The sequence below is a fragment of the Mus caroli genome, chromosome 1, assembly GCF_900094665.2.
Source record: "Mus caroli chromosome 1, CAROLI_EIJ_v1.1, whole genome shotgun sequence".
Classification (NCBI taxonomy): Eukaryota; Metazoa; Chordata; class Mammalia; order Rodentia; family Muridae; genus Mus; species Mus caroli.
Genome location: NC_034570.1, coordinates 153,087,353 through 153,108,120, shown reverse-complemented (window position 1 = coordinate 153,108,120; position 20,768 = coordinate 153,087,353). Strand labels below are relative to the sequence as shown.

The following is a 20,768-nucleotide window of genomic DNA, read 5'->3' as shown; positions in this document are numbered from 1 at the left end:
TTTGTAGACCAGGCTGGCCTCGAACTCAGAAATCCGCCTGCCTCTGCCTCCCAAGTGCTGGGATTAAAGGCGTGCNCCACCACGCCCGGCAAATATTTTTCTTTATAAGAGTTGCTGTAGTCATGGTGTCTCTTCATAGAAAATCCTAACTAACACAGACACTGAGTCCTAAATAGGATGACTTCATCAAACCCTTCCCCTCTGTGGTCAGGGAGCTAGGCAGAAGAGAAGACAGACAGAATCTAAGGGCAGAGGGATGGATGACTCTAAGGAACCGGTGTCTTCCAGACATAATCCAACTGATGCACATGTGAGTGACCTCACAGAGACTGTGGCAGCAGGCACAGAGCCTGCACAGGTCCAAGCCACAGGGGAGCCCGAGCCTGAACGGGGGGTAGTGGGCACTGGCATCAGTACCTAACAAGAAGTTCCTTGTAACTGAGAGCAGTTTGCAAATGAAAAGTTACATTTCACACTTAAGGTTAGGCTCCATGCCCAGCAATAGATGGCTAACACAAAACAGACTCAAGGGTATTTTTGTAGACTTTTAGTCTCATATGGCTTAGTTTGGACATGTTAGCCTTACTGGTCTTTTGCCTGTATATTATGTTTTTTTTTTTTTTTATGTGTTCTGGGTTTTTATTTCAGATTTAATTGCTTCCAAAGTAAAAATTGTTAACCTTTTTCCCATCTCCATAGCCTCAAAACTTCTCTTTTGAAAATAACAAAATATTTTAAGGAATAATGTTATTAGATCTATCACAGGAACTTGAGCAGTCTCAAAATGAGTTATTATCAGGGTCCAGCCTCAGCACAGGATCGGTGTTCTCAACTGGAAGCAGGGATATCTTGAAATAGCCCAGTGAAGTATCTTTGGAGTGTTTGCTTTTGCAGAGGCATTGAAGAGTGTCTCTTGAGCGAAATCTTTAAAAAGCTGAACTTTTTTTTTTTCTCATCACAGGGAGACCAGTATACATAAAGGCATTGCACAAATACTTAACGACTTAACAGGAGTTCAGTGACCAAAAACGGGGAACATTACTATGTCTGCAAAATCACGTCACGAAGTATAAAAGCAAACTATTGAGAAAAATGCCTCCATATGGCAATAGGCTATAAATAATGTTCAGTAGCCCACTCATTCCTATATTATGGTTTTTAATCTTGTGGATTTTTTTTTGGTAGAAGTAATTTATTTTAAAAGAATTTATTTATTGATTGTATGTATACGAGTATACTGTCGCTGTCTTCAGATACACCAGAACAGGGCGTCAGATCCCATTAGAGATGGTTGTGAGCCACCATGTGGTTGCTGGGAATTGAACTCAGGACCTCTGGAAGAGCAGTGAGTGTTCTTAACCGCTCAGCCATCTCTCCAGCCCTAATCTTGTGTTTTGATGGGTAGTTTCTCTTTCTGTTTTTTTTTTTCCTTCATTCATTCTTTTTTTTTAAATTCTGTGTGTTTTGGGCTGGAGAGATGGCTCAGAGGTTAAAAGCACTGGGTGCTCTTCCAGAGGTTCTGAGTGTTTAATTGCCAACAACCACTTCGTGTCTCATAACCATTTATAGTGAGATCTGGTGCCCTCTTCTGGCATATAGGCATACATGCAGGCAGAACACTAAATATTTTATTGTTGTTGTTGTTATTATTATTATTATTAGTTTCTGGGGTTTTTTTTTTTTTTTTTTTTTTTTTTTTTTTTTTTTTTTTGGGGTTTTTTTTTTTTTTTTTTTTTGACACACAGTTTTTCTGTGTAATAAGCCCTGGCTGTCCTGGACTCGTTTTGTAGACCAGACTGGCCTCGAACTTAGAGATCCACCTGCTTCTGTTTCCCAAGTGCTGGTATTAAAGGCGAGGGGCCCCACACCTGGCATAAATAAGTAAGTCTTAAAAAAATACTGTGTGTTTTATTTAGAGAGAAAGGTCACGGAGTTGAGGAGGTGGGGAGGAGCTGAGACAAGTCGGGAAAGAAGAAACCACTACCAGATTATATCATATGAAACTTTTTAAAAATAAAAACAAGTCCAATAGATGATTCTGTAATGTTTGAAGATGGCTTTAAAACTTATGTCTAACTGTTCAGTGTCTGTGTGTATAGGCTGTGAAAAAGAATCTCTGGAAAGGAGCTGTGTCCTCAAAGGCTCATTGATTACAACGTCAATAATGTGAAGCCGTTGAAAGGTTGCAATTCCAGAGCCAAATTTTCCTAGGACATCTTCAGGTCCTTTAGTAGTTATTTAGTGTCCTCCTCTGTACTTGGCAACATCTTTTGTGATCCTTAGGTAAGACCTTTGGAAACTATGAAGAGACCTCTAGGTTTTCTTGTGGTTGCAATCATCTTACAATATACTCACCAATGTATTTGTAAGTGTCCCGTCTTACTACTTTCTGTGTTGTTACTATAAAAGTTCATGCAATTGCTACCTCACGGGAACATGGTATTTGAAGAAGCTAAATCTGTGTTCCTGGGCTATGGCCAGTCATATCTGGGCTCCATCTCTTTCGTCTTTTCTTTTTTCTTTTTTTTAAAAAAAGATTTATTTATTTATTACATGTAAGTACACTGTAGCTGTCTTTAGACACTCCAGAAGAGGGAGTCAGATCTCATTATGGGTGGTTGTGAACTACCATGTGGTTGCTGGGATTCGAACTTCGGACCTTTGGAAAAGTAGTCGGGTACTCTTACCCACTGAGCCATCTCACCAGCCCTCTTTGTTTTCTCAAAACATCTCTTCACTAGGAACTTTCTTGGGATATTTTCATAAAACGATCATTTAAAAGGATGGTATTGTTCATCAGACACATAAACTATGTCTTTACAACTGTCATCAGAATGACAATTTTTTTTTTTCGAGACAGAGTTTCTCTGTATAGCCCTGGCTGTCCTGGCACTAACTTTGTAGACCAGGCTGGCCTCGAACTCAGAAATCCGCCTGCCTCTGCCTCCTGAGTGCTGGGATTAAAGGCGTGCGGCCTTTAATTAAACCACGCCCGGCCAGAATGACAATTTAAGGACGCCAATGATAAAAAGGGCATCTTCATAATGAATGGTTACTGTGTTTTGAGGGGCAGGGAAGGGAGACACTTCGGTTAAGCCTCCTGATATTCACCGTTGTTACTGTATTAATAGCAGGGCCCTGTATTTTGGAGCAGAAAAAGCAGTCATTTTCCTCTGAATTGACCAAGAACGGTGGCAATGTAATTCCGGGAAGAGGAGATGAGCTCACATTTTCCCGAGCTGAGACTCCTGCTCGTGTGCAGGTCAGCTCCCGTTGCCCCCGCGCCCTCAGCTCACAGAGGCTGCGCGCGCAGCCCCGCCCGGCTCCCCGAAGTCAGCCTCTTCCGCCCGGAGTCCGGCAGGAAGTCCCGCCCGCTCCGCCTGACCAATCATGAGACCTCTTAACCCGGATATGGTTTTTGGGTTCTGCGTGTAGCTGCGGGAGTGTGTGGCTGCTGCACGTGGGGCGCGGACCAAAGGTGAAGAAAAACAAGGGGGCTGGCGGCGGCGCGTGTCCAGCTCAGTGGTTCGTCCGCGCGTCTGCTGCACAGGGCCGTTCGGTTGGGTTTTGCGTGCAGAACAAATCTATGGTGTCTGTAGTGGCTAAGATTCCCGCCGCTGCTGCCTCCCGGTGCTTCCCGGGGTGATCTGTCACCAGGAGCAGTGTCCCAAGAAGCCGATCACGGTGGGAACATGAATCTCCTACCTAAAAGCTCCAAGGAGTTTGGCTCTGCCGACTACTGGGAGAAGTTTTTCCAGCAGCGAGGGAAGACAGCTTTCGAGTGGTATGGCACCTATCTGGAGCTGTGCGAGGTGCTGCACAAATACATCAAGCCCAAGGAAAAGGTAAGGCGTGCAGCCAGGCGGCCCCTTGTGGGGACTGAAGATAGTAATCCTAAGTTTAGGAGGCAGGCAGGCAGGCGTGGGGACCCCACTCAGAGCCATCATTTTAGGATTCAGCCCAGCATCTTGGCTAAGTGGCAACCTTAAAGATAGTCATTTAAAAGTAAAGATTTTTCAGTTAAAACTTCATCCTTAACCCGTTTTGGAATAGTGGATTCGTCAGTAGACTGAAAGGGTGTTGTGTCACTGTGCACACGTGTGGAATAGGTAGCGTCGTGGGGCTTTATTGGTGTATATGTTTATTAAGTCACTGCCGAGTGCTCATCAAATTTCAGGCTTTGTGCCCAGCCCTCAAGCTACAGGAGCAGGAAGCCACAAACAGCACACACTTTGAAAGCGAAGTTACAAGTTAAATTCCAAGTTAAATAGGTGTGGATGAGTTGGAGCTACGGTAGGGAAGGAGACTTAAGTTCTGTTATGCGTGGGCCTTTTATTCTCAACAAATTCAGGCGGGTAGTTGTGCACATATTTTTTTTTTTTTCAGGTGACTGTTGGAGGTCACGCATGTAGTAGGTGGTCAAATGGAGATTTAAAAGCAGGTCTGTCTGGCTCCAGGGCATATCACTTCTCATGGAACTATGCTTTGCCCTCTAGAGACGGTGACAACAGAATTTTTGAAAGATGAATGGTGGAATGTGCCACAAAGAGAAACAACAATTAGTATTTTTAAGTTCGGCTTCAGAAAAGTAGTAAATAGCATGAGATGGACTCTGGGATGGGAGCAGGCTTCAAATCCTCACAAACTGTAGTTTGTTGTCTGAGGAAATAGGAAGTATGAGCAGTTAGAAACAGTTCTGTCAGTCAGCCTATATTTTTAACGTTTTTTTTTGTCTTCAGACACTCCAGAAGAGGGCGCCATATCTCGTTACGGATGGTTGTGAGCCACCATGTGGTTGCTGGGATTTGAACTCTGGACCTTCGGAAGGGCAGTCGGGTGCTCTTACCCACTGAGCCATCTCACCAGCCCCACGTTTTTTTTTTTTAAAAAACAAAAAAAAACGAGGATGCAACTGGTGTTTTGGATTTTGCAACTTCCTACAAACTTCAAAACAAAGATTTCCTTATTTTATTGTGTAGATGTGTGTTTGCCTGCCTGAGTTTCTGTGCGTCATGTGAGTACAGGAGGTTGTGGAGGCCAGAAGAGGCTACCAAATTCCCTGGAAATGGAGTTATAGGCAGTTGTGAGCTGTGCCACACGGGTGCTAAGAACTGAACTTGGGTCCTTTGCAAGAGCAGTAGTCGCTCTAACCTACTGAACTCAGGTAGTCTCTCAGGCTGCACACAAGTTTTGAATAGCGCACATCACACAGCCTGTTCTCACATGACCTTTATTGTGGCATAGTACTGTTTGGATTAGTGATTTTCTCCCACGTGTGTCTAGCCTTTGACATTGCAAGAAGAGGTTGTCATCTACAAGGCTCATGCCTGAGAACCATGCAATCAAGTAACAGAAAAAAAAATTACCAGGGCTGGTGAGATGGCTCAGTGGGTAAGAGCACCCGACTGCCCTTCTGAAGGTCCAGAGTTCAAATCCCAGCAACCACATGGTGGCTCACAACCATCCGTAACGAGATATGGCGCCCTCTTCTGGAGTGTCTGAAGACAGCTACAGTGTACTTACATATAATAAATAAATAAATCTTTAAAAAAAAAATTACCAATGCACCCCCCCAAAGAAAACCCACAATATTTTAAGAATATTTACAGTTTGGTTTTGCAGGCATGACTATGCTAGACCGTGGATTGTGCACACCTGCATTGCTAGTTTCAAGATGGTGCCTAGAGTTAACTGGAGTGCTTCTTTCTCCTCAGAATAGTATCTCTGTCCTTGGAGAATATGAAGTAGCCAAAGTCTACTAGTCTCTAGTCTTTGAGGTATCTGAAGCGGATTTCTTGGCTTTGGTCTCTTTCTTGGCTTTGGTCACTTTCATTTTGCCCTTGTTTCTTCCCTCCAGGTGCTTGTGATCGGATGTGGCAACTCAGAGCTCAGTGAACAACTCTATGACGTGGGCTATCAGGATATCGTGAACATCGACATCAGCGAGGTTGTCATCAAGCAGATGAAGGAACGCAATGGCAGCCGACGGCCCCACATGAGTTTCCTGAAGATGGACATGACCCAGCTGGAGTTTCCTGACGCCACATTCCAGGTGGTGTTGGACAAGGGCACGCTGGATGCTGTCCTGACAGATGAGGAGGAGGTGACCCTGCGTCAGGTGGACAGGATGCTAGCTGAGGTTGGCCGTGTCCTGCAGGTGGGCGGTCGCTACCTCTGCATCTCCCTGGCTCAGGCTCACATCCTGAAGAAAGCAGTGGGCCACTTCTCTCGGGAGGGGTGGATGGTGAGGGTACACCAGGTGGCCAGCAGCCAGGACCGGGTGTCTGAAGCCGAGCCCCGCTTCTCCCTGCCCGTCTTTGCCTTCGTCATGACTAAGTTCAGGCCAGTCCCTGGCTCCGCCCTTCAGATCTTTGAGCTGTGTACTCAGGAGCAGGGCAAGCCCGTAAGGCTGGAGAGTGCCGATCAGCTGGTGGAGGCTGTGCGGGAGCGCCAGTACTATGCTTGGCTGTGTAGTCAGCTGCGCTGCAAAGCCGGGCTGGGGAGTGTGTCCCTGGACTTGTGCAGTGGGGACACGGGGGAGCCACGCTACACCCTCCACGTGGTGGACAATCCCACTGTGAAACCATCGCGGGACAATCATTTTGCCATTTTCATCAGTGAGTTGGGATTGCTCCGCCTCTTTCTCCCCTGGAAGGGCTGTCTTAAAGGGGCTGGGGCTTGCTCTGCCTCTTTCCCCTAGAAGGGCTGGCTCGCTGGGGCTGGGCTTGGGTATTGGTGATTGGGTATATCGTGCCTGTTTTTATCTTAAGGTTAGATTAGCCAAGGTCTAATGAAGAGGGAGTAGTAGCTCTCCAGAACCGTCTTAGACTCGAACTCCTTCTTAGGAAGTTTGAGAATGGAGGTTGTAGGCAGGAGATAGTAAGTGTAAATTTAGACCCATTGTACATTTCATAGCCCAGTTAGCTCCTTTGTGAATTGGGTAAATGGAAGCAAGACTGGGCTGCTCGGTGCCAGCTGGAATATCTTGGCTGAGTTCTAGCTAGCGTGTGTACTGTTGGACTCCAGAAGGAAAGCCGCTCTGTAGACTTAAGGAGGCAGTATGGAGGTAGCAGACAGGATGGAGCTCTGGGGCAGACTCTCGGGATCCAGTCCCAGCTTTAGGTACTTCCTGGTGATTTGATACAGCAAGGGTGACTGCTTCCTGTGTGCCTTATTTTCCCTGTAAATGAAATGGACCTGTGACTCTCCTATATAGTTGGGAAGTGTAAACTCTTAGAAATGATGCTGGCCTTGTGGTAAGTGCTGTATGACTGTCAGCTGTTGCCCTGTAAAGAAGAGAAGGTACCGGAGGGTTGGTGGGGTGAGAAGAGTTGGAAGTAAAGAAAATGGGAACGTTCTAGGTGAAAGTAAGGTGGGGTTATGCTGGAAACCTGGTTTCTTGAGACCTGAGCCACCTTTCCAAGTATTTGATAATCCTTCCTGCCCCCCACCCACCTCAGTGACCAGTGGAGCCATCAGAAGCATGGCAATGGGCGTCTGTCAGTGCGAGCTGAGCTTTGCATTCATTGCAGTGTGAACTTAGACAAGTAGTTTAAGTTCTGTGCTTCTCTGTCCTCATTTTCAAAGATGGAAATAGTGCCACATGTACCTTGGGCCACTTTGAGGATTCCGTTATTTGTATTTTTTTTTTTTAAAGATTTATTTATTTATTATATATAAGTACACTGTAGCTGTCTTCAGACACTCCAGAAGAGGGCGCCAGATCTCGTTACGGATGGTTGTGAGCCACCATGTGGTTGCCGGGAGTTGAACTCTGGACCTTCAGAAGAGCAGTCGGGTGCTCTTACCCACTGAGCCATCTCACCAGCCCCGGTTATTTGTATTTGTAAAGAGCTTTTTTCCTGGCCTGCATGGAAAAGCAGCACTATCCAGTGTGAGTGAGTGAGTGAGTGTGTGTGTGTGTGTGTGCGCGCGCGTGTGTGCGTGCTCGCGCGTGCCTGTGCGCGCTCCTTGCCTGTCTTCTTCCCTTTAGACATACCCACACTCGAATCGCCCTCAGTCCTGCTTCGTGTTTGATGGGCTGCTTTGCTTTGGGAATTGCTAACCTCTCTGTGGGTCACAGGACGGGGGCTGGTCCTGAGCAGTGACTGGTTCTACCTTGTAGACATTGACTGTGGGCCTTGAACATTTCACCAGCACTCCCTGTGACCACTTTTGTCTATTCCAGTCCCCCAGGGTCGCGAGACCGAGTGGCTCTTTGGCATGGAGGAGGGCCGGAAGCAGCTGGCAGCCAGTGCGGGCTTCAGGAGGTTGGTCACAGTGGCTCTCCATCGAGGCCAGCGGTACGCTGGCATGGAAAGCATTCAAGCAGAGCTGTCAGCCAGAGTCATGGAGCTGGCCCCGGCTGGGTTGCCTCCCCAGCAGCAGGTACCAAACTCTGAACTCTGACCTCTGACCTCTGACAACAGCTTCCACTGCGACCAGGAAGGTAGAGGAAGCCTTTAGAGGGTAGGAGCAGGGAGTGAAACAGATGAGAGCAAAGCGTTATGACAGAGAGCAAAGCGTTATGACAGAGACACATAAAGAGGCCATGAGGAAAACCACTACTTCGTATGCTAACATTATTAATTGAGAGGCTGGCGAGAAGGCTCAGTGGTTATGAGCACTGGCTGCCCTTCCAGAGGACCCAGGTTCAATTCCCAGTACCCACATGACAGCTCACAACTGTTTATAGCTCTAGTTCCAGGGGACCCAACACCCTCACATAGACATATGCCAGCGATACACCAGTGCGCATTAAATAATAATAAATTATTATAAAAAGTTAAAGAAGAAAACTAAGACTAGAATCTGACCATAGTCTGGAGAGTCACTGTACTTGGAGAGTAAATGTCCCAGGCAGAGAGAGAAAGATGAGCCACTCAAGATGTTGAGGTTGGGGGGTGGGGGGTCTGTGTTTTTGTTTTTCTTTTACATTTTTCAAAAAAAAGATTTATTTATGTATTTTATATATGAGGTTGGGGCCCTGTGATTTGGTTTGTTGTTTTTTTGTTTTTTAATATTTTTTTTTTCAAAAAAAGATTTATGTATTTTATGTATATGGGCGTTTCCTCTGTGTATGTCTGCACACCAGAAGAGATCCCATGGGACTATAATTATGGACAGTTGTGACCTGCCATCATGTGGGTACTGGGAACTGAGCCCAGGCTTTCTAGAAGAGCAGCTTGTGCCATCTTTCCAGCCCCACTCCTCCACATTTGAAGTGGACTTTCCTGGTCATTTTGTGTCTCAGAAGTATCATAGGAGGATATAAAAGAAAGGGGACCCAACCAGCTCACTTCAGGATGTTAGCATTGCTGGAAAGGAAACAAAGTTATACTAAGAAGTGGCTTTACCAGTTGACTTCTGTCACCACAAGAAATTGACAGGTCTGTTGTAAGAACTGGACTCCAGGAAGGCCAGGGCTCCCGAGGGTCAGCGTGATAGCGATGGGTTTCCTTGGGTTCCGAGCCTGTGGTCCTGCCCACTGGGCTGACCGGGGCTGACCATGACTCTGACTCTGGGATTGTTATCACTTGAGAGTTTCATCTCATGGAGGCCTAGGTTCTCTGGAGAGCTGCTCTCATCACTGGGTCTGCGAGGGCAGGGATTACTGACAGTTGGATAATATACTGATAAGGTCCTTGAGAGACAGAAGGATGGGAGGGAGTGTACTCTTCTCCTGAGATGTGGTCAGGTGGGCCGAAGATGAGACTGAGTTGGGGAAAGGAGGGGTTGTTGTTTCCCCTGGGCTTTTGTTATTTCTGTCCTTGTCCAGATTCCCTCTCACACATTACAGCTCCTTCCCGGTGCTTCTCTCTCATTCCTCATTGTCCTGGGCTGTGGGGAATCCATATGCTTACGGGCAGCGCCAGGTGCTGGTCTCTAGTGGTTAGGGGGTCTCTCTGTGTTCATCCCAGTTTCTAAAGTGGGGCAAGCCTCTCGAGTTCTATCAAAAGGCCCAGAAGGGCACTGCAGTGGAACGGCAAGTCTTTGGAGCTGTGCTGTCCTTGGCCTGGAGAAGTCCTCGTGCTCATACTAAAGCAGGGTGGGTAACATCACATACTTGATAATTGAGCTGATGTTTTTGCCACATCTCTGTCTCCTCCTTTAGGTGCCCTTCCTGTCTGTGGGCGGGGACATCGGGGTCCGGACTGTGCAGCACCGAGACCACAGTGCCTTGAGTGGTGACTATGTTATTGAGGATGTGCAAGGGGAAGACAGATGGTACTTTCGGCGGCTCATCTTCCTCAGTAACAGGAACGTGGTGCAGTCGGAAGCCAGGCTGCTGAAGGATACGTCTCACAGAGGTGAGCTCTCACAGGTGTGGTTGTGGAACCCAGCTGGAGGTGGGTGGTCTCGAGTTAGAGTGTTCAAAAGAACTGAGAGCTCAACCAAGATGGAAGGCAGACCTGGATCTGTGACTGGAGGCCCAGGGGTCTTTGGGTTGTCCTTTCTCACCAACTGGGCAGGGTATTTGGAGATAAGCAAATAGAAGTGCTTGTTCCCGTCTTGAGCAACACCTCGCTCCAAAATGATAGGGAGTAGGTATGGTGGAGCTGAATAAGCCTGATAATGGCTTTAGTGCCTCTGGTTAAAGGGACTCTGTTTCATAAGCTGCCCCACTCGCATCCCTTTGTACCCCTCTAAGATGACCCAGAAACATGAAGGTTGCATGAAGCCCCGCCCTCTTCCATAGTGTGCCCTCCCTCACTTGGCTGCTTCCAAGGGATTCAGAGGTGGGTGCCTTAGCTGCCGTCCAGCCCAGCACCGCTCAGTGGAACTGTGTGCTGTGAGGAAGATGCTTGCTTTCGGAGCTTCCAGCATGGTAACCCCAAAATTTAAATGGCTGCAGAGCACATGGAATATGGTTGGTTTTTACTTGCTTGTGTGTTTTCTTTTTAAGATAGTGGTTGTTCTTGACCTTTCAGCTGTCCTGCCTCTGTCTCCTAAGCTGGGATTATAGGTATGAGCCACCACGCTGGCTTGAACTTGAATTCATTCATATTTTAATGAATGTGGCCACAGCCTGCCTAATATTTACAGTGTTGGCCAGTGAGATCCAGACCTCCCTCAGGTGCCCTCATTTCCTTTTTTATGGTTTATTTTATTTTTGAGTAAAAAAAAATGTGTGTCTCTATGTGTGCACACATGTGATAAAGGTGCCTGTGGAAGCCCAAAGAAAGCATTAGATCCTCTGGGGCTAGAGTTAGCAGGCAGCTATGAGCTGTCTGGTGTGGGTGCGGGACCTGAACTGTGTTCCTTTGTAAGAGCAGCCAGTGTTCTTAACCACTGAGGAACACTCTTAAGTATGTCTAAGATGTTACACAGATACCTCATCAATGGAGACGTCACTAGTCTGTTTTACTTAGCCCTGTTCCCTGGCTATGTCTGTTTGTATTATCGTTACCTGCCTGTCTGTCTGCTTGCCTGCCTGGCTACTTTCTCTGTCTAGTGACCAGTTTAAAATCATACATTTAGAGTAAACTAAGACTGGATTTGGTGGCCTATTGCATTAATCCCAGCTTGGCCTACAAAGCAGTTTCCAGGCTAGACAGGGCTACAGAATGAGATTTGTCAAAAAAATCACTTTCGGTTGAAAAGTAACTGTTCCTGTCCTCCTGTTCTCAAGTATAACTTCATCTTGGTCACAGAGAAATCTGAAATTGGATGCCTTAATTCCCAGTCATTGTTTTTGCTTGACCATGCTGACCCCTCAGCAAGGCTGGAAGAAGTTGGAGGAGGACTTAGACTCCTGAGGTCACGGATTCACCCTTGTCCAGTACTGGTAGAATGATTTGTCTTTAGAGCATTTCCTCTCTGATTTGGTGATTCTGGCTGTAGCCTGTGACGATCTTGCCCCACACCTCAGTCAAATTGCTGAAAACATTCGCTCTTTTCAGTTTGAGTTTCATGTTTTTTCACATTGTCAGGTTTTTGTGATTTTGTTTTTGTTTTCATGTTTTTATTTGTTTTTGTTTTTTTGAGGCTGGCTTTCTTCTATGTAGTCCTGGCTGTCCTAGAACTCACTATGTAGACCAGGCTGGCCTTGAACTCAGAGATCCTTCTGCCTCCACCTCCTGAGTGTTGGAATTAAAGGCATGCATCTCCACTACCTGGCATTGACACACATCAAATCCAACACATTAATAGTGGGAGACTTCAACATAGCACTCTCACCAGTGGGCGGGTCATTGAGACAGAAACTAAACAGAGAAATAATAAAACTAACAGTTATGGTCCAAATGGATCAACAGATATCTATAGAACATTTCATCCAAATACAAAAGAATATACCTTCTAATCAGCACCACATGGAACCTTCTCCAAAATTGACCATATAATTAGTCACAAAGCAAGCCTCAGCAGATACAAGAAGATTGAAATAGTCCCCAAGAGGAGTGGATGGGAGGAAATAATCACACTCAGGGCTGAAATCAGTCAACTGGCAACAGAATAGTACCAAGAATCAAGAAACAAGAGCTGGTTCTCTGAGAAATCAACAAGATCGACAAACCCTTACTGATTCCTTTTCCATGGGATGGTGTAGTGTGCTGTCTAGGAGATAGAAAGGTGATAGACTCAGGACACAAGCAGTCCTAAGGTCATGTCTTACCTGCACCACCTGACAACTGGGTACTTTATTGAATACCAGAGATTCTCAGTGTCTTCACAGGCAAAGAAGTGGAAGCAGTTATGAGAGGCACTGAGTGAGAAGTGCTGGTCTAGGAATTGGTGTGGAGATAGCAGTGCCTTTACATTTCTGTAACTCCTGTCACTGCTCTTACAGGGAAGGTCTTTTAATTATGATTTCAGGTTTGAATGTGCCTTTCCTGTGTACCTTTTCTGGCCACTTGGTATGCAGTGGTGTATGTATGGTGAATGTTAAAACAGCTGTGTCTTTGTGGGGAGGGTCTGATTTGTAGAGCTTGCCAGTTTCTATGATGAATGTTTCCTCAGGGCCCAAGTTCAGGCTGTCTGTATGATACCAACCAATCTGCTTCCTTGAGAATTGGCTCTTTCAGTCTGTTTAAAGCTGTTGCAGCACCCTACTGCTAGTCTCCCTGGATTTCCAAGGACTAGCCTTAGAAGCAAGAGACGTCAGTAATATGACTCTCTCGTTTAGCCCAGAAGAAACGGAAAAAGGACAGGAAAAAACAGCGACCTGCTGATACTTCTGAGGACTTTCCGCCTGCCCCAGGGCAGTCCATCGATAAGAGTTACCTGTGCTGTGAACACCATAAAGCCATGGTTGCTGGCCTTGCCCTGCTGAGAAACCCCGAGCTGCTCTTAGGTAAGATACCACTGCCCTCCACAGTCTGAGCATGGAGGCCTGCAGAGGTGAGCTCGCTGCTCCGGAGCTTCAGCAGTCACAGATGACTGACAGCTGCCACAGGTTCCGCCTCCCTCACCTCGGCCACCGTGCCCATTAGTGAGCTTGGGGATAACTTGCCTCAAACATCTTGCCATCTTGCCATAGCTGCCCGTGTTGGGGATGAGGTTTTTTTGTTTGTTTGTTTTTTTGTTTTCCTTTCTGTTTATTTTGCTTTAAAATTAAAGTATAAAATATAATTAGTAAGGTATGTGAAGCTTACAGATTTTAAGTTATCCATAAAATTTTAAGTTATTTGTAAATTTTCACATGTGTGAAATGTAATCATCTTAACTGGATAGTACATTTATCTCATCTCATTTCCAACGGCATTGGGTAAATATATGGCTTTTTAATAGTGCCTTATTTGAGCACAAAATGTAATTCTTTTGTTTGTTCAGGGTTTCTTTTCTTTTCTCTCTCTCTCTCTCTCTTCCTTCCTTCCTTCCTTCCTTCCTTCCTTCCTTCCTTCCTTCCTTCCTTCCTCCCTTCCTTCCTTCCTTCTTTCCTTTCAGACAGGGTTTCCCTGTGTAACCTGTCCCACAGAGTGTAACTCATGCTGTTCCAGGACACCTAGGCCGGACTTGAACTCACAAAGACCTGACTGCCTCTGCCTCCCAAGCACTGGGTTTTAAAGGTGTACACCACCACCACCTAGCTCAAAATATAAATCTTAATTATAGTTAAAATGATAACTTTATCATTAATAAGCTTGATATGTTCACTCACAGGCGTGTTCACCTGAATTCCCTAACTGCTGATTTAATTTCGGGGGCTGGCCTTTTTTAGTGGCTTGTTTGTTTTCTTTCTTTAGTTCTCTTGTGTTACTGTGGTTCTCGCTTGGATTTGGATATATAGTTTCTGTGCTTTAAAGAACTAGAGTGGCTTAATTTTTACTTTGTTGGGGTGTCTGAAAACTTAGTTATGGCCCTTTGAGTTAAGAGCTGGGTGAGGGGTGTTGCGTTCACAGTGCCTTATGACTATGCAGAAGGTTGTGCCTCCCGTTCTAGGATGCGAGTCTGTCCAGTAACTCAGGGAACTCTTGGTAGTGTGTCAGCCAGTTACATTGGAGTTCGTAAGGGACCACAACATAGCACATGCTTCATTGTCCTGATCTGGTCAAAATGAGGCCAGGGTGGAAAGGTCAAATGTCTGGAGGCTTCTCAGTTTCTAGGATGAGACAGGGAGGCAAGATTCTTATGTTTATCACTGGGCAGAACAACAGTCTTAATTCCCCGTTTTGTTTTCCCTGTATAGAACTTTTTCATAACCAGATCACAAAATCAAATTTTCTTCTTTTATTACAGAGACTCCACTGGCATTGCTGGTGGTGGGTCTGGGTGGAGGTAGCCTCCCTCTCTTCGTTCACGATCATTTCCCGAAGTCCCGTATCGATGCTGTTGAGATTGACCCCACCATGTTGGAAGTGGCCTCTCAGTGGTTTGGCTTCTCACAGAGCGACCGGATGAAGGTTCACATTGCAGATGGTCTTGACTACATTACCAGCCTGGCAGGAGGAGAAGGTACTGATGAGAGAGCATTTGGAGGAGTGTTAGCTATGGAATGGTTGTCCAAGGTTGCCAGGCCTCCAGGGGTCTCTCGAGTTCATCTCCAGGGGCCGGGGGTGGTGGGCATCCACATCCCGTCAGCTTCATGTGTGTGCTCGTTTGGCTATGGACTTAGCTTTGCTGAGCTGTGGCAACCAATAATACAGACCGTTAGTCCTTCCGTTTGACCTTGTAACCTTGCCACTTCCTGCCAATTCAAGGAAGCTAGAGTCTATAGCTGGGCATAGGTTGACATTTTTTTCTTTTTAAATACACCATTTAGCTGTAGGTGAAGTCAGAAATAGAGTAAAACTGCAATTGCACAAATCAGTGGCTTCCAGCCTCAGGGGCATTTGGCAAGGTCTGCCAAGATGGTTTTGGTTGTCACAAATGGGAGGGAAGGTTACTGCCACTTGGGACAAAATGTCAGCCGTGTGAGGTCGTGAAATGCCAGTGCAGTGTTTTCTTAGACAAGGATGAAGTGCACATTGCCTTTCTGTAAGGTGTGAGATTCCATAGGTCTCTTGCCCCTCTACAACTTCATCTATAGGATCCCATGATGCTGCTTACAGTTACTGTATGCTTGGTCAGCCCTTAAAGGCCTAGACAGCTGCTTTGGCTAGGTGACTGGCTCTCAGTTTTGATTATACTTTGAGATTTACCTAGTGAGCTGGCAAAAACTACCACAGGCTTCTCGGCTCCTCTCATATCTTCCCGCATCCCCCCTGGGGGTTTGACATGGCTGGGTGTGCAGCCCGCATTGTACAAGTATGTAGAAACTTCCCAGGGGGATCCTCACCCCTTGCAGCATTAACAACCACAAGCATAGCATATACCGGCCATGTTGGAATGAGCCTGTTAATATCTGCCTTTGGAACACACGTCTAGATTCAGAGGAATGCTCCTCTGAACTGTAGGATAGCTTGAACTTGGATGAGAAAGACTGGTCTAAACCATGACATTCATGTCTTCAGTAGGCAGAGTACTCACGTCGTCATCTTTCAGACTTAGCTGCTCACAACAGGTTTCAGAGCAGGTGTGTATAGAAGCATAAATGACGTCATCTTACCCTTCAAAGACAAGGACTCACTTCCTTCTCTTCCCCAGCGCGGCCTCACTATGATGTGATAATGTTTGATGTAGACAGTAAGGATCCGACGCTGGGGATGAGCTGTCCTCCCCCAGCATTTGTGGACCAACTTTTCCTGCAGAAGGTCAAAAGCATCCTGTCTCACGACGGTAAGAAACAGTAGGGTTGGAAGGGAGGGAAGGAAGGGTCCTTTGAAAACATTGCTTGGGCTGGAGAGCTAGTGCAGAGTTAAAGGCATTTGCTGCTGTCTCAGAGGACTCAGGTTCCTGGCACCCACATCAGCGGCCTCTATGCCAGCTGCAAGGAATTGAGGCCCTCTTCTGGATGTCGGTGTCAGACACACATGCATACACATAATTAAAAAATAAAATGTGAATTCTCCTTTAATAAAAATTGCATTTAAATGTGTGGTTTGCTTAGTTTTCCCAAATGGACTGTCTCCCAGCACCAAACACAGACGTTTGCAGCATTCTGGTAGTTTACCTCCGTATCTCCTCAGTAACTTCCTGGGCCACTTCCTGTGTCCCATCTTTCCCACTAAAGAATGGTTTGGTGCTGGGTATGGGGTGCCACACGCTTTAGTCCCAGTGCTTGGGAGGCAGAGGCAGGTGGATCTCCATGAGTCAGTCCTCTCAAAGGGTTAGTCTTAAACCTTCATCATAGCTTAGTTTATGCCCTTGATAGAGACACAGTCATATGTAGTATATTTTTAAAAGCATCTGCTCCTTTCACTCAGCCTGGGGTTTGTAAGAGTCAACCATAGCCTTGTGTTTATATTGTCTGTTTTTATTGCTACTGGAATCGTGTGACTCTGCTAGAGTTCATTGGTCCAGCACCACTGGGGGGTGATAGAAGTAGTATTGCCAGTATAGTCTAGAATGTGCTGCTTGGTAACCATGCTTGCAGCTGTCTTAGATACTACATAGGCCTGGAGCTGCGCCGGGCTCGTGAGGATGCTCAGCTTTTGTGGATTGTGCCACAGCCAGTTCCCGTGGTGATTGTACTAGTTCACACTGAAGCAGCTTGGTGACTCCAGACACCCTGAACTTGGCTTTGTGTTACTCATTATTCATAGGAGCCCACTTTCAGAAGTGACTTGAAAGGTGACAGAGCTGGAGCTCCAGTTCTTTGTCACTTGTGTCCTCCACCACCTACGTATTGGCATTTTAAAGGCCTCTGGTATACTACTCTGGTTGAATAGAACCTTGGTTGTCAGAAGTCAGGATAGCCTTGGCTTTCTCACTGGATAGTAAATACTCAGGTGGTGTGTATCAAGAATATAACATCCTCGTGGAACTGATAAATTTATCTTTTATGGAAGGTATTAATTACTTTTTTATGAAAAGGTTTCTTAGACATGGGGAATATTAAAATATGGTAATACTGTGGAAAACATCAAAAAACAAGGCTGAAGTTTTCTTACACTTCATGTATTCACAATCCCCATGCTTCTGTGTGCTGTAAGATCTCTGTCAGATATACTGGCTTTCTTCACTCACCCGCCTCCCTGCCTGTCACAGGACGTTGTATTCTCCTTGATGCACGTCTCTGGATTTGCTCAGTCTCCTCTTCCCTTCCTACTCCGCAGGCGTCTTCATCCTTAACCTTGTGTGTCGGGACTTGAGGTTAAAGGACTCAGTGCTGGCTGGACTCAAGGCAGCCTTCCCTCTCCTCTACGTCCGGCGGATTGAAGGTGAAGTGAATGAGATCCTGTTTTGTCAGCTGCATCCAGAACAGAAACTTGCTACACCAGAGCTCCTGGAAATGGCCCAGGTTTTGGAGCGGACCCTGCGGAAGCCTGGGCAGGGTTGGGATGACACCTATGTTCTGTCAGATATGCTGAAGACTGTGAAGATTGTGTGAGCCCTGGGCCTGGGCAACTCAGCTTTCTGTCCAAACTGACTTGAAGTCCTGGGCTGCTGGGAGCTAAAGCATGACGCACAGGACTTTTAGACCTCATGCTTTTGTTGGTCACATAATCAGCTACATGCTTCCCACCTTTTGGGATGGGAGGCAGCATTGGGGGTGATTATGAAAGCCAGGTGGTGGTAGCACAGGCCTTTAATCCCGGCACTTGAGAGGCAGAGGCAAATGGATCTTTATAAGTTCAAGGCCAGTCTGAACTTACAAAGTGAGTTCAGGACAGCCAAGGCTACACAGATATGCTGAAAGCTGGCTCCCCAGCCCCCGCGGCTCCTTTGGATGATGGGAGAACTTAGGAGGAACTTTGTAGAAGGAAATTGGGTCACTCGTGTGCCCTTGAAGGGGCCCTTGGGACACTGGCCTACCTCTTTGCCTTTTGCTGCTGTCAAGTGAAGAACTCATCCCCTCTTATCTTCCCCTTCATGATGCCCTGCCTTACCACAGGCACAAGGACAGTGAATGGGTCTGGTCACTGCTAGCCTGGAACCTCCACACTAAGCCAAATAAACTTCCTTGAAAGTTGGTATATCTCAAGTATTTTTATAGTAACTGAAAGAGGCAGTTTTCTGCTTCATTTCCCACACAACGGAAATTTGTATCACTGGGGACCCATGCTCCCCAGCTGCTGGCCTTGTGCTCAGTCCCTCCTCTGAGTCCTCAGACACTCACTAGCTTTTGCAGAGGTTTTATGTACACAGAGCCACTTCCTGTGTCCCATCTTTCCCACTAAAGAATGGCTTGGTGCTGGGTATGGGGTGCCACACGCCTTTAGTCCCAGTGCTTGGGAGGCAGAGGCAGGTGGATCTCCATGAGTCTGAGGCCAGCCAAGGCACAGAGGAACGTTTGTCTCAACAAATAAAACAAGAATGATTTGTTTTTGTATTAATGTCAGGCAAATGACTATGCAAATTTTAAAGAAGGCGATTCTTTACATACACATATAATGTTCTCTGATTATATTTCCCCACCCCATTATTCTCTCATCTCCCCTCTCAACAAACCCGTTTTTCCTAACAAAACTTTCTTCTTTTTTGGTAGGCCACTGCATTTAATTAGTGTTGCTTGTATGACCATGAGTGGGGTTTATTTACTCAAGCAACAGCAACTTAGAGTGGGCACAGCCCTGTGGAGCCTTATTTCTACACCAACCCCACAGACATTAACCATATAGCTTCTTGGGAGGGGTGGGTCCTCGTGAGCCCTTCCCCTCTTTGTAAGAGTTGTGCCTAACTTTGGGCATAACAGGCACTGGGGAAGGAAAGTTGTGAACTTAAGACCATTAACAGATTTTGAAGTGATTTAGGCATAACACATGCTAAGGGAAACACCAGGCAGTGGCCCCTGTGGTTCTTGGAGCCCTGTAGATCCTCAGAAAGGTATTCCTAGTGTGCCTAGGTTTTTATGATGAGTCCTGTAATTCAGAAATCCAAAAATGGACCTCACTGGCTAAAACTGAGTTGTTAACAGAGTTGCATACAGCAGTGCTGGAGACCGAAGAGCAGAGAGCCTCATTCTGGTGAGCACCTGCCTCGTTTTCTAACATTTCCTAACTCCTACAGGCCAACTGAACTACAGGACTGTATGGTGATGTCTGAGTTCATCTAAGCTCAGAGTAGCATGCCACAAGCAGTCCTAGGAAGCTAATCCGGGCTGGTTTAAAGGCCACCGAGGTTGAAGTCTACTCTGATTGGCCACACTCTGGGAACCAGGAACGAGTTGCTATCAGTGGTCAGCATTTTTACTGCCTGGTCGTATGTCAACTTGACATAAGCTAAGAGTCATCAGAAAGGAGCCTTTGTTGAGGGAATGCCTCAATGAAATTCAGCTGGAAAGCATTTTCTCAATTAGTGGTCAATAGGGCCCATTGTAGGTGGTGCCATCCCTAGGTTGGTTGTCCTGGGTTCTATAAGAAAGCAAGCCGAGCAAGCCATTTCAAGCAAGCCAGTAAACAGCACCCCTCCATGTTAGCTTCTGCCTCCAAATTCCTGCCCTGTTTGAGTTCCTGTCCTGACTTCCTTTGGTGATGAACAGCAATGTGGAAGTTTAAGCCTAATAAACCCTTTTCTTCTCAACTTGCTTTTTTTTTAAAGATTTATTTATTTATTATATGTAAGTACACTGTAGCTGTCTTCAGACACTCCAGAAGAGGGAGTCAGATCTCGTTACAGATGGTTGTGAGCCACCATGTGGTTGCTGGGATTTGAACTCCAGACCTTCGGAAGAGCAGTCGGGTGCTCTTACTCACTGAGCCATCTCACCAGCCCCCTCAACTTGCTTTTTTGTGGTCCTTTGTTACAGCAATAGAAACCATAACTAAGACAAATTGCTATCAGCATAATGGGGTATTGGCTGAGACAGGCTTGACTGTGTTTTGAGGAGGATTATGGACTTTAGAACTTTGGGCTAACAAAGCCATTGTGTGTTGAGATCTCAATGGGATGTTCTTTTAGGAACTTGGAAGATAAGAATATTGAGAACTGGGGCTGGAAAGCTGGCCCAGTGGTTAAGAGCACTGCCTGCTCTTCCAGACGTCCCAAGTCAATTCTCAGCAACTACATCTTGGCTCACAACCATCTATACTGGGATCTGGTGCCCTCTTCTGGCATGCAGGTGTACATGCAGATAGAACACTCAAATATTAAATATTTAAAAGAAAAAAAGCCTCTGTGGACTGAAAAAAAAAAAAAAGGTAGTGCAGAAGATGGAGACCTAGCCAAGGCCGTAGCTCCTGTTTTCTTGGTAATGCATAAGCGTTATCCAGGTGGTACTGGTTTTGAAAGCATGAAGGGAGTCATGGAGAGCAGCTGAGACGTGGCCCTGTGAGAGGCCATTGGTG

General features: G+C 46.2%; 1 protein-coding gene across 1 annotated transcript; it reads left to right on the top strand.

Annotated features, from left to right (window-relative positions):
• Positions 1-3,397: 3,397 nt before the first annotated feature.
• Eef1aknmt (eEF1A lysine and N-terminal methyltransferase) lies at positions 3,398-18,458 on the top strand. Its single transcript, XM_021155729.1, has 8 exons — positions 3,398-3,845; positions 5,858-6,617; positions 8,189-8,388; positions 10,115-10,310; positions 13,127-13,294; positions 14,680-14,895; positions 16,027-16,158; positions 17,598-18,458. The coding sequence occupies exons 1-8, from the start codon at positions 3,693-3,695 to the stop codon at positions 17,870-17,872; spliced, it is 2,100 nt and encodes a 699-aa protein (XP_021011388.1). The 5' UTR covers positions 3,398-3,692; the 3' UTR covers positions 17,873-18,458.
• The last annotated feature ends 2,310 nt before the right edge of the window (positions 18,459-20,768 follow it).

Coding starts and splice junctions, on each gene's coding strand:
- Eef1aknmt (XM_021155729.1), top strand. CDS start 3,693: ATGAATCTCCTACCTAAAAGCTCCAAGGAGTTTGGCTCTGCCGACTAC. Junction 3,846..5,857: donor ACATCAAGCCCAAGGAAAAG/GTAAGGCGTGCA, acceptor TCTTCCCTCCAG/GTGCTTGTGATCGGATGTGG. Junction 8,389..10,114: donor GGTTGCCTCCCCAGCAGCAG/GTACCAAACTCT, acceptor CTCCTCCTTTAG/GTGCCCTTCCTGTCTGTGGG.